The sequence below is a fragment of the Phalaenopsis equestris genome, unplaced genomic scaffold (assembly GCF_001263595.1).
Source record: "Phalaenopsis equestris unplaced genomic scaffold, ASM126359v1 Scaffold000002, whole genome shotgun sequence".
Classification (NCBI taxonomy): Eukaryota; Viridiplantae; Streptophyta; class Magnoliopsida; order Asparagales; family Orchidaceae; genus Phalaenopsis; species Phalaenopsis equestris.
Window position 1 is genome coordinate 51,609,537 of NW_018164444.1, and position 14,555 is coordinate 51,624,091.

At 33.6% G+C, this 14,555-nt stretch overlaps 1 protein-coding gene across 1 annotated transcript; it reads right to left on the minus strand.

The window, feature by feature from the left end:
• Positions 1-1,521: 1,521 nt before the first annotated feature.
• Positions 1,522-14,555, minus strand: LOC110028606 (uncharacterized protein YpgQ). Its single transcript, XM_020730526.1, has 9 exons — positions 14,397-14,555; positions 12,272-12,540; positions 12,069-12,099; positions 11,958-11,976; positions 11,653-11,753; positions 9,167-9,262; positions 7,937-8,112; positions 2,598-2,749; positions 1,522-1,770 (listed from the first exon to the last, which is right to left on the minus strand). The coding sequence occupies exons 1-8, from the start codon at positions 14,488-14,490 to the stop codon at positions 2,663-2,665; spliced, it is 873 nt and encodes a 290-aa protein (XP_020586185.1). The 5' UTR covers positions 14,491-14,555; the 3' UTR covers positions 1,522-1,770; positions 2,598-2,662.

Sequence of the window (14,555 nt, forward strand, 5' to 3'; positions counted from 1 at the left end):
ATCTGCTACCCTAGCTCCCGTCGCAACCGGATCTTCCCCCTCTCGTTCTCCTCGAAGCCGGATCTTCTCCTTGCCGTCGGAGCGAAATCTTCTGCTTCCTGCTATTTCTGATCTTTACTTCCTGCTATTTCTGAATGATTTTTACTTCCTGCTATTTCTGATCTGTTTTCTTGGCTCTAGTTCGCAGGGTTTCTTTGCGCAACACTATTTATTGTTAATAGCCTGTTCTTATTTTCGTTTTTAATTTAAGTGGCTACAGTTGCTAGTATTGCAACTTCTGCCACCTAATATCTATGCTAAGTAATTTCATATAAAGATTGTCTGAAGAAACTTCTTGTCATTGTTGATTGCTCGAGCTTGAGCGAGCTCAAGCTTGGCTCATATTTTGCTCATTCAAAATTAATTTTATTTCATATTAATTCGTGTTCGAAATTGCTAGAGAATAATGTTTGTTTTTTATTCGATTAATATATTCTTGGTTGTAATCTACTTAAACTTTTCTCGTCTAAGTCAATTAGAAAAATAGGGGCAAAATGGTCAATTTCTCACAATCAGCTGTTTTCCATAAGCGTCAACCAAACAGCCAGACAGCTTATCCGGATCAGCTGCTCATCAGCAGATTATCAGGATAAGCTGCTTATCAGCAGAAGCTGGATAAGCTGCAGCTGCCCCAAACAGACCCTGAAACAAGGGTAAAGAATCAATGGTTTTGCTAACACATCAAAAAATTTGTGCGGAGGTAATAAGACACAGGAGAAAAAGGCCAAGCGTTGGTGAATAGAGACTATCGTGTTGCCAAAGGTGAAAGGCAACAAACGTATCTTCCTCGGCCGTCATTCCTCAAGTACAAAAGAGAAAATAAAATGGAAATAACATCGCTAAAGATGACATCAGTAAAAGAATAGTCACCTTGAGGCTAATGGTTAGAAATATTGCAGAGGATGCTCAAAAGTGGTATTTGGCACGTTTCATCATTTCAACCAGTAAAAAAGCCAATATCATGTGGATATGGTACTTCATCATACAAAAAATGGCTGACAAAGTCAGAAAAGATAGGCAAACCAAAGGAAGGATCGGAGAAGTCAGCCAAAGTGGCGGTCAGACTAGAAGTAGGATTACATTAAGTCAAGAGGATAACCAAATGCGGATAGAGGGCAACATGGCCAAGGGGTAGACTCATAAGGAAAGAGCAACCAACGTTAAGAATGCACAAGACATGAAGGAGGCATCTCCTAGGAAGTTGGCGGCAATACTACCAAAGGAGCCATTAATAGGGGCATTGATAGAAAGCATTCAATAAGAGATCAGAAAGCTTATGTTCTAGAATATCAGACTAATCCAAATCAATAAGACGTTTTGGTGGTAAAATGAAGCAATCAAAAGCAAACTAAAATAGAGATCAACACTAATGTTCCTCTATACCGTACCCTATTAAGCTCCAAAAGTTTCTCAAAACCTACACTCATAGTTTGCTCCAATGTCTAAGATTAAGATCCAATTTAGCCAAAATCTTCCAACTCTCTAGAAACATGTAGTAGGAAAGGAATAATCTATATAACGTTTATGGTTTAACACAAATTATTAGTTGAAAGGAATTATATTTTTAAATAAGTACAATTATGCGGGTAAAACATCTATTCAAATAAGCCAGGAAATAAGGAGAAAAACTTGCCGCCGCTTCTAATAAAGCCAAACTGAGGTCATTTGAGAGGCATCTTCTTTAAGTTATCGCTGTGAGCCAAGTTCACATCTTTAGGCCTCGAGGAAGCCCTGAGAGCATAAGAAAAACAGTTTTTCTAATGAAACAACAGCATAAAAAGCTCATATGATTCAAACTCACATGACCCAACCCATCAAATGCCCCACAGCGTAAAACCCAGCAAAAAATAGCAAAAAAACACAGCTCTAAATACAGAATGACATTGTAACCTAACAATAGAAGTCTAATAAAAATAAAATGCAACTAGAATGATGAGAGCAATTTGAATGCCTTTAAACAATATTTAGAATATATGTCAATAATGGCAATGGTAACAATTGCGATGCCATGCATAAGTTTGAGTTTATTTTTTACATTTAAAAAATATCACACAAATCTTCTCTGACATATAATCATTTATAATTTAACCTTTCTAATTCTTTACACGCTCATATTAACATTCTCATTTTTATTATACTCCACATTGATATCAACAATATTTTACCATCCAAAATCCAAATTCAGAGAGTAAAATTTTCCTACCTATTATTTTATAGAATCACCTTCAAATATCAATATCATCTACCAACCACAAAACTCTTAAAAAAATTTTATGTTTTGCTTGAAAGAAGTAAAATTAGCCATCTAACATGGACCCAAAAAATCTCTCTTTCAGTCCTCAGCTCCATCTTCTCAAGTTAACTCAGACAAGAATTTACCTACACGAACAGTGCACCACTTCAATTCTTTTACAGTAATAAACCAATAAATCTTCAAACATAATAGGGCACTCATAGAAACACATGAGCCATTAAGTTCTTTTAAATTGAAGCTTTAGATTCATCAGCAGATAGTAAGTGAACCTTGAAATAAAAAATAACTTTCATTAAAGCTCTACCTCAATCATGGGTGCGTTAGAAGAGCTCAATGCCTCGCATGCATCATAAAGGTCAGAAGAAAAACTCAAGCTCTTCCACTCCATTCTTCATAGAATTCCTCTATAAAAGTCTCCATGAATTTATGCCTCTTCTCAGCTCTCCTCCTCCCAGCCTAACATTATTGTCCAAAAAAAGATTTATTTGTGATAAAGATTAAAAAGAATGCTTGCTTCTTTAGGAAAATATTAATGAAACTCAATCCCCAAATTATTTGCATGTAATGAAAGGTGCAACGTGGAATTTGAAGATCTTAGATGGCAAGGAAATTAAAAATAAACTTGCAGTAAAGATGAATACTCCTGTCCACAATTGCTATAGATTTGGAAGGGTAAGAGCCCCTATGTTAGACAATTTGTATCAACCACACATTTTTAAATGATTAAATTTTAAAATATATTATCTGCTTTATTTGATTTGCAATGTCATATGTAATTAGTTGAAATCTACTTTAAACTTTAAATACTTAAATATGTGAATGAATTGTATGAAATATTTGAGCATAAGACTTTATTCTCCTAATGGATATTATTATAACTACAGATAACTACAACCACCCACGCAAGCACTAAGCATACAAGTGCACAAGCAACTTTGTGCTGAAATAAATTCAATAACTCTAGGAGGCAATCTCAAGCAATGTGGCTACTATCCTTGGAGTTTCACAAGAAAAATCCATTTCCAGAAATATCAACATGCTTTTTCATATATTGGAATTACTATAAAGAAGACTGCCCCAAAATCTTAGGGCTGTTTAACATCAATTTTGTATTTTATTTTTTTATTTTTTGTATTTTAAAAATATGTTTGTTCAATGTATTTTTAACTTGGTTCATTATTTTTTAATAAATCAAGTTATATTTAATAACTTTTAGGTATTTCGGATTAGAAACAACCACAGTCAGCAACTACCACAACCATCAGTGTTATCATAAAACCCACCACCTCAGGTCATCATTTCATTATTTGTTTTTTTCATGCTTTTATTTCTGTGTTGTCAAACCCTTTACATAACAGCAGATTAACTGAAAATCTACCAAATGGAAAATAGCAGTTTTTCAGCAACAAATTTTCACCAAAATTTTTCCAACAGCAGCTTTTCAGTTGAATTCTCAAGCAACAACAGCGGAACAAAATGAAGCCTAAACGATAAGTAATAAATTAATAACATACTTCACAAACATGGGATGAATACAGAAGTATAAATGCAACATATAGTACAAAAGGCCACAGTTAAGAGAAATTCTTAGATCTGATTGAATTTTAAGGTAAATTAAAACCAGAATGAAGCTGATATGCTACTAAGAAGAATCCATAACGCCAAAAGACACTCATGTAATGACAACAGGAGTTAAAAAGTTCTCAGGAAGGCTTCTTAGTCAGGGGCCATGGAATTCCCTTCTGACTGGATTGTTGCTGAGTAGCTTGAGTGCCAAACTAGGCCGAATTGTTCAAGTCGGTGGCGCATTTGAGTAACTGAAGCTCAAATCCCTGATTTTCTATAATAACTTTCCTGATTTTTGTAACCAATGTTTTCATTCTATGCAAAGGAGATCCCATAATTAAGCTAAGATGATGGAAAAAAGAGGTCTTTCGAGAGTTTAGGAAAGAGTTCTGACATGAGAATTCTTGCTGCAAGGACTTGAGATAAAGACTAGCGAGAGGAGTTCAAGAAAGAGGATCATACCACTCAAAAATTGAGTTGCATTCACATAAAAAACATTAATTTTTCGCATTCAAATAAGAGTCCAAATTAACTCCTATTCCTTAGCCTCTGAAATGTATGCTTAAGTACATGTGGGGTATCTTATTAGGTCTTGTGGGTGTTTCAAATCAAGTTTCCGTCAAAGCCCTATAGATTCTGGCATAAGGAGAATCACTCCTATTCCTAAGATGGCAAGTAGCTAAAAAAAATTGGAGTATCACTCCTAGCCTAAAATCACTCAAGAAGAAGATGAAATAACACCTTAATGTCAAAACATAACAAGGAGAAACTTCAAATCACTTGCTACCTAAGTGGCGCTCCTTTAACAAAAGAAAGTCATAATGATAAAGGCTGGCCAAAAAAAATTTAGTGATGAATGAAGAAACAGTAAACAAAGTGCCGTGGGAGAACTCACATTATTTGGAATATTTATAATAATTTTGTATTTATGTATTTTCATGACTACAAGTCTGATTTATTAATGTAATTTTGGTGACTGAAATATTGTACTTGAGAATTAGGAGTATGTTACCATACAAAAGTAAACATACAAGCTAGTGAACATAATCAAACAAATCAAGAGTCAATAGGGCAAGGCAGGCTACACTCAAATCAAGAGACATTTCTGCCTGTTCAAACGCTCAATCCCAAGGTTAATGCATCAATTTATTCCAGTATCTTCAAATCATAAGTGGTTCATACAAATACAAATTTCAGGGGCCCCACCTCCCCAACCCTCCCCTCCCTCTCTAGGCTTGGATCCAATTGGCCTGTATTGGTCTCTTTATTTTAATTTTTTGGGTTTATCTCATGTAATGACTTCATATGTCAGAAAACAACACAAGTAGTTGATGGTGTTCTAAATTGAAAAGGAACTTACCCTCACTCTGACATAGCTTAGTGGCTAATCGCTTATGGTTAGGAATTGATGATTTTCCTCTTTTCCTTTAGTGAAGTAGGTTCATCTCAAAATATAAAGCTATTCTATTAATTTATTTGTTCTTTTACTTTCTTTTATATCTATTGTAGTTTTTTAGACTTCCTCTACACAATCCCATCAACCCACACAAAGAAAAACCAATTGTTATCAGTGTTAGCCGAACCCCCGGTACCCAAAAATAATACACCTCTTCCAAGTTTCAAAGCACCTTCATTTTCCATACTACATACCCACAAACCCTAGAATCCCGCCAAATTTTAAAGAAGCTCTAGCCTAGCCTACATATTCAGTTAATCCTTCGACTCCATCTGAAACTCCACTCAACACTAGCCTAGCCAACATCTTCAGTTAATCCTTCCACTCCCCTCCATTCAACATTAGCTTAATCTACAAAGTAGTTCTCGGCCATTATTGTATGACCACTTTACCTTGACTCCACCCCAAAATACTTCTATTAGCCTCCTTACCTCATATTCATCCAATGAAAAATATCCACCTCTATCCTTCCACCAAAAGTCCACCCACCACTACACCACAAAGAGGATCACCCTCCAATGAAGTCCTCAGTTACGATAAGGAACCTTCTTTCATGGCGCAAAACCAACAATTCAAAGTGAAAGTTCAAATCAATATCCTTGCCTATGATGATTCCATTGACGCCACGTACTGAATGCTAAGTGGATCAGCTAGCCTCTATAGCTATTCATCCCAAGTAAAAGCCTCATTCATCCAACTCAAATAATATCAAGCATATTTTGCTAAGGTGAAATGCAAATCTCATGCATGAGCACACTATTCAAAAGGTATTGCCATTAAGAATTCCACCTACTGGGGTAGTGAAAAAAATAAAGGAAATCACATGGATTGTGAAAGCTTCAAAACCAAACAATGCAAGAATACATTATATTGACACAAGATCTAATACTTGAAGTGCCGCTAGAGGATGTCTCAATAATAACAAAAAATACCATTGGGCTATTTTATATCATTTCCAATGAGAACTTTGCCTTTCCCCATCAAACACATTAGTTGGGCAAGTATGCTTGTATGGCCATTGGATGAGAGAAACACCGTGACAGTAAGATTTCCAACATTAAAGATGAAGGAGAGTTGAGGGCAAGTGATAAAAAAGGAAACCAAAAGAGATGTACTAATGATGATACTCAAATATCTTTTTCAAAGAATAATTTTTATTGTGAAAGATATAGGACATAAAAGAGAGACGATAAAATGCGTCATCCTGAACACTTCCAAGTTAAAGAAGGACTTCAAAGAGATAGATGCAACTATTGTAATTGACTCATAAACAAACATTAGCTTATAAATTAACTAGATTTGAGCTTTAATGACAATGTTGAAGGTCAAAACTTGATTTCAACACCAAACCCTAATGAACACAAAAAAGTTGTTCACCTTGCAAATCCTAGTCAAGCCAGAAATTTAAAACGCCACATTTGACACAAAGAAGTTTGAAGAATTTGATCTCAACAAGTGACTCGATATATATCCTCACTAACTCCCCTATACTAGCAAACAGATTTTGAATTACTCATAGAAGTGATCTGATTTGGACAAGCTAGTGAAGTGTCGCATTTTCTTCAGTATTACCCAAGAAAACATAAACAAGATGATGTGCAAAGCCATGTATATCAAATTATCCTTGAAAACCCAAACTTATGTGATCGGGATGCTAATTTGTAGAAGGGCACAACAATATCACCTCACTAAAGGCAATATCAATAAAACTGTCAATAGTAGTAAAGAATGCCAACCTATGGATATGCTGGCCAAGGGACAAAAGAGCCATAGACACGTGCCAATGCTTAAGATTCAAGAGAGGATTGTGATGATGTCGAGAGGAATTTACAAAGCCGAGAAGAATTAGTATGGGTTGAGGGAATTTCAAAAGTTATTGGGAAAGCTTCTCCATCAAGAGACACAAAATTCCCTATTGAATGGCTTTATCGTCGAGCAGCTCAAGTGCTAGTCTAGGCCCCATTTGTACTAGTTTACACCGCATTTAGTAAATTAACACAAGTTTAAAATCACTGATTTCCCGGAATAAATCTTCCTCTATTTATAACTGACATTCTCCTTTTATAAAACGGGAATCTCCTAGGCAGGTTATGAGAAAAAGAATTCTCAAGTGTTTTTAAAAGAGTTTTGGCAGAAGAGATTGTGCTATAAGAACTTGAGAGCGAGCATGGAGGTAGAGTGGGAATTTAAGTTGAGGAAATATTACTCCATCCTTTTAATTTATATTTTCTATTTATCTTGAATAAAACATTAGTTTTTGCATCCAAAAAAGAATTATGATTATCCTTTTTTTTCTAGGATCCCAAATCACCTGCTTGATAAGTTGGGGGAGATATCTAAAAGAATTTTTTAGCATTCATATCATCACTCATAAGCAAGAAACCCAATAGCTTTCAATCCTAAAACGTATTCCCCTTTCCTAATATTTATTATTTTTTATTAATCATTTCCAGCTGCACACAGATCAATATTTAGGAGCAATATTTTTTTACGAAACCAAAGTGTATCAATTGCTATACTCTAATGCAAGCATCCACATGCCTTATTTATGAAATTAGTAAGAAAAAAATAACTGCAAAAAATATGAAAATGTGAAGCAATTAGAAATAATGCTCACAAACCTCAGTCTTCATAATATTCTTCAATTTAAAAAGCTTCTCATGAAAATGATTGATTGATGTCGACTTCTCAGCTCTGTTCATATATTTTTCCTTTGATAAATTCTGCCGAGGGGATATCTCAGGATCATGTAATATCTGATTAGTGCTTCCGCCATAAGTAAAGCATCGAGCAATTCCTGAAATTACAACGAAAAAAATGAAATATATTCTGCAGAAAAATAAAAGGATTCGGATAGAATGTATCATGAATTATTCTTGCAGAGAAACATTGGACTGTTTAACAGCATTGTCCTCCTTCAGTAAATCATTACTAGATAAAAGAGAACCTAAGACAACAACAAGTTTTGAACAGAATGGAAATTGGAGATGAAGGAAAAAAAAATTCTTCCAACATAAAACTGAGTCGATAAAGCAATAGTTAGTTCTATTTTATTGATCAAATAACATTAAAAACATGGTGAGTGGTTGGCCATAAAAACTCTATAAAATACTCAACAGCTCTCCAATTCCAGTTATGCATCAAGAAAACAAATATTGCAGACTTGAACACTACAATATACTACTGAAGTGTAGAAGAACACGAGGTATAAAAACAGCGAGAGCCAACAAAGTGCATAATGTCCAAGAAAAAAGCATTAATGTGACGGCATTGGTGTTGTTGATTCATGTGATGGCAGGAAAATGCTAACATGCCAAATTTTGAATAAAAGTTAGCTTGCCTAAATGTTGTAGTGCTTACTTTGGCAACTACGATTGAAAAACACAAAAAATAAAATAAATAACGCAAAGGTTCTACAGAGAAAAAATATATTCAATATCCAGACAGCAAAAATCAGTAAATTTGCAGAATATATTAAGAATTTGCAAATTACATAGACTAGAAACTCACACCTCACCTATGTATGAGATGGTAAAAGTGAAAATAATGTGATGGTAAGATAAATATCAAGTTGCTAATAAAAAAAGAGATGATTCTATAAGCCAGCATTAAAAGAATAGAAATAAGCTTTTTCGCATCATGGCAAAGCACATGAAGAAAACAAAAGGTTCGAAAAAATTTTAGCAGATATAGAGTAACAAAACTAAGTAAAGGGAAAATACTTTTATAATGACAGTAATATTTAATATCAATCGATTTTTAAAAAAACATAAAAAAGCTGCACTAAGAAACTACAGCAAAGGAATTTCTTCAAGACCGGCATGATATTTGTAAAGGTTAATGATATTCACCAATGGCACCTATAGCATCCAAACGATCAGCATCTTGCACAACACCAAATTCAAGTGAAGAATCTACGCAGGTTTTTTGTAATTCATTTTTGAAGCCTGCAAGGCAAATACAATTTTATTAAATATTACAACATATATCCCGATACCAGTATACCTTATAGCTAATCAAAATTTCAAACACAACTGTTATGAACAAATCATTAAGTTTATTTTAAGAAATGCAACTGTGAGTGTTTCGAGAAAAAATCTTTTCAGAGTCTTATGAGCAAAATCATGATACATGCCATAGATTGGCCTAAAAAATAAATTCAGATCTTCCAAAAATGCATTAAATTGCATTGAAGTTCATATGAGGCTCCGAATGAGATGTATGAAAAGTTATGGGAGATAATAAATAAATTTCGTAAAAAAAATTTTTTATTGAATCTCAAAGACAGAGAATGTCAAACTTGATACTTGTAATTACAAATAGAGAGGATTTTCTATCTTGTAGTGGTTATAGATAAAATACACTTACAAATGATAAAGTAATATTATGTGAGCATATGTGAGGATTTTCTATCTTGTAGTGCTTATAGATAAATTACACTAACAAATGATAAAGTAAAATTATGTGAGCATGCACCAAACAATGAAAAAATGGGCTAGATAAATCTCGTTATCAAAAACTAATTTGATTTTATGAGTATTCCATTTATGAAAGAGATTTAAGGGCTGAGTTGACTAACCAAAAAAAATACAGTATATTTAACTAGTCCAGAGTGACTATTTGGCAGTAGTATGCAAAAGATATCTATAGAATTCACTATCAATAGAGAACACAGTTTCAGCATCCAACATAGCTTTAAGAACAATAAGAATATAGAATTCTATGCCAAGGAGTCATGTGTGAGTTCATAAGAAAGAAATGAAATAAGAAAAAAATCCAAGGCATAAGTTGCAAGTTCATGAAATAAAACAAAACCAAACACATTGAAGTCTTAAATAATGTCAAAACTTTCCAGAATTTCCAATTTGTAAGTACTTGTCCCCATATGTTTCATGAATTTAGGTGGCTTCGTCTTTCTTGAAAATAATCGCTTAAAGGGTCCAGTAGGAATTTTTTTTTTTATATACAAATATAACATTATCTTATTGCCAATTTTAAATCCTCTGTCTCTTGTTTACAAACAACAAACAATTAACTTAAAATGTTCTTAATTAAGAGTCAATTCTGGTGAATAAGTTTATGCAAGTCAAACAGCTCATTCAATTCATACAAATGATGAATAAGAAATGAAACAAACAATCTAAGTGTTAAAATACTCGTATCAATAAAAACTTATAACTAATTCTGAGAGGAAAGATGAGAAGTTAAAAGCAAACAAACTACACAAACATGACTTGTTTGTATGAAGATATGACATCTTTAAGAAAAATAACCCATATCACTTAAAAGTTAATCATACAAAAGTACATATTTTTAGATTTTAAAAGATAGATGAAGTTTTAGAACTCAAGTTTTCTTAAAAGCAATGTTATTAATAAATTCTATGAAATTTTCCCGCAACTCAACTCTCCTACAAAGCTCATTAATGAATTTGTATTATAAAGCAAGAACAAAAACAAAATTAATATGGTTTTGATAATCATCGTGAGATTAATATCAGCAAATCATTCAACAAGATTTGATTTATCAAATTGCAGAAACTTAATAGCTGTAAGATTTCATGGTGTATGAAACTTGAAAGTATTGAAAAACCTTTGCTTTAGGATAGCGATAGCAAATGTACATGGCTCATGTGAAAAGGAGACGATTAACATCCATATGATAATAAAAACCAATCAAATATTGTAAAAGAAATAACAGTTAAGCTCCCAGGCAACTTCTGCCAATTTCAAGAAAGAAGAGGAAGTGATTGCCACACGGGCTTCATGTGATATGGTGAGCTCTTAGTGCATGAAACTTAATGCTATTTTAAAACTTTCAATTCAATGGGTGACAGCTAATATACTGGACCTTTATTTTAGGGAGAGATTATTAAGAACAGTATGAATGAAAAAATAATTCCTTGTTTAAAAAGATAACAATAGTTTAGTTCCTGATGTTCTTAAGACATTAAAAAAATAAATGTTGGGTTCAAATATACTAAAAAAAGACCACTATCCATTAGTTCAGGTTAATTGATTGATGACAGTCATTCATTACAATATAAGACTCAGCTTGATTCCCAAGTGTTTTATCTTCACAAAAATTGTGCCACATTTTTGTTCGGAATTGTTTTGTACTAAAAAGTTTGAATTTCAATTTATAAAACTGATTTGCATGAGGTATTTATAAGTTTGAATTAGCACACAAACAAAAAAGCCAAAAAAAACAAACAACTTAAGAGAATTAACACAAAGAAACATAACACTCAAGCCTATCTTCAATATTCCAAAACAACCAAAGGTCCTCTAACTCAACAAGAACAACTTGACAAGCATAAAAATAAAGTAAAAATTACCCATTCTTTTTATGATGTCCAGTATCTTCTTCCTTCTGCTCTCTTCCACTCCCTCCTCTTCAAGGAAATTCTCCACTATCATCGTGTCCTCAACAAAGTCCCTGCACACAAACATGAAGCGTGAAAACAAATAATCAACATAACACGGAAAATAAATAGTATGAAGTTACCAGGCAAATAAATCTCAAGGAGGACTAAAAAATATACTTGAATGCGAAACAAATAAATGGAACTAAAACAGAAAAATAATTTCATTGTAATGTAAGAAATAATAAATAGTAGGCTCAAAGAACAAGCAAACTTACTTGTTATACTTGTAATCTCCTGCAAAGAATAAAAAAAATCACCCCAAGAAAAAAATTTAAATCCATAAATGAAAACCTTCAAATTATAAGGCAATAGGATAGATAGTTTACCTATATCATGGAGGAGAGCGGCAAGCTCCACCTAGAAAACGCAACATATTATAAGAATCAAAATCTATCGCTTATTCGAAGGTTATGAATCTGATATAAAAAAAACTAAAGATTAAAGATCCCATGTAGAAAAAACTGGATGATAAACCTAATAAAGAAAGCCAATTACAATCTAATTTATAAGAGTAAAAGAAAGTGCTTACTATTTCCAAACAATGACTTTCCAATCCCTCCTCCATGGCGAGCGAGAGTGCGAGGTCGCGAACTCTGAAAGCGTGGGCCGCATCGTGTGAAGCGTCGCGGCCAGCCATTTTAGTCTCCACAAACCTCTCCGCCGCCGCCCTAAGCGTTCGCTGCCTCTCCTCCATCGCCCTCCCTCTCTGCCTTCCTCCTTTAGTAGCCGTTCGGAAGCACCTTACCTTATTGAGCAGCCGGCTTCCTCCAGTTAGCCTGAAACCCTCGAAAAGGCAACCTTTTAGGACGGGAGACGATAGCAAAGGACTGTATTGACCTTGCCAATGAGCGACTTCGTTCAAATGGACACACAACAAGCTAATGCTCCCGTCATGCCGGGATCTGTCGCCAGCCAATCTGTCGCCAGCCAATCTGCCGTTTAAGAGGAATTATTGCTTGCGGACCCCGCATGTACCTGTGCGGACATCGCATGCATCTCTGCATGCAGTGTCCGATCCTGGCCGTAGATCACGGTGATCTACGGTCAGAATTATTTTCATTTTTTTATTAAAAAAAAAAAAATTAGGTAGGGCCCACCGAAATATATCGGGACCGTAGATCAGGGGATCTCCGGATCGGACACCGCACGCAAGCTGCGTGCGGTAGCTTGAGTGCGGTGTCTGATCCGTATGAAATAATTTTTCGCCGCTTAGGGTAGGGAACCATATTTGGTTCGGAGTGCGAGTAGGAGCTAGGAATAGGAATAAGGATAGATTTTTAGGTCTGGTTTAGGAAAAAAAATTTACATATAGAGTCTGAAAGTTCCAATAACATCACAGTTAAGTGTATTTCAGTGAATACTTTTTTTAAAAAATTATAAATTCATGAGTTGAAATGTGAGAGATTTTTTAAAATTTTGTACACGGCTTATTCCGAACTCAAAGCTTTGTTCGGACTCTGTATGTAAAATTTTCTCCTATTTTAGAGTAATTATAGCTATTTGAAGAAGCAATTAGGAAGTTATTGAAGAAGAAAAAAACTATTCAAAAAATTGTGATGTCTATTAAAAAAAAAATTATTTTTGAAAAAGTCAGATTGTAGCATTCTAGTAGCCACCACGGGTAGCTAGGTCTGGTGGCAAAACATAGCTTTTAGCTACAGGTTTTTAAAAACACAGATAAAACACAACTTTGTCAAAATAAAAAAAAACTGTGATGCAACATCGCATTGCTGCCTCAAACACACCCTTTATGCGTTAGTTACAAGGAAGAAAACTTAACATCTCTCTTTTGACTTAACTTTTCGAAGAGTTTATATGTATTAGGATTTGATATTATTTTAAATTTCTTGCCCACATTCTTAGCTGACCATATCACTGAAGGCTCCCATTTTATTTTTTTTTTTAAATAAAAAAAATTCCAACTAAAATACCTAATATTCACTAAAATTTAGTTTTCCTATAGCCTAAAAAAAATGCATTCATTGATCAATTAAGTTACAAAATTCGATCAATCATGATTTGATTACAAATACTCGAGTTGAGCATATACTTAACAGTTGTAAATGAACCAATGCTCTCAATGAACAACTTGATCTCAATTCACTTAAATCTCAATCATGTTCGTTCAAATTAATAAATAAACAAGTTTTAATAATTTTTAAAAGCTCGAAGCTTAAATAAACTGAACATGAACATACTCAATCCTATTTATTTTCACGAACAAACTCATTAGTCGTTTAACAAATAACTTGTTAAATACTCGATATTAAGCTTGATAATAACTAAAATTATATATATAATATATTATTTAAATAAAATTTAATTAGTTAAAATTTATTTAATTATTAGTTGAATATTAATTTTATTAATATGTAAATAATAATTTAAAATAAGATATTTACAAAATAAAGAGTGGTAATGTTTTTTTAGAGTTTTCATAACACTAATATTATTAATTCATTTTTTATTATAATTACACTGTAATTACCTACAACATTAATATAGATTACTTTATTGTTAATATTTTATTATTAATATAATTAAGTAAATGATCATCCCTATAACATTTATGATCAACTCAATTCTTTCACTTATAACATTTCAATTAATGTAGCCCTGCCAAGAAGAATTATTGTTCAAAATCAAAAGGCAACCTTTTAGGACGGGAGACGATAGCAAAAGACTGTATTGACCTTGCAAATGACCGACTGCGTTCAAATGGACACAACAAGCTAATGCTCCCGTCATGCCGGGATCTGTCGCCAGCCAATCTGCCGCTTAGGGTCGGGAACCATATTTGGTTCGGAGTGCGA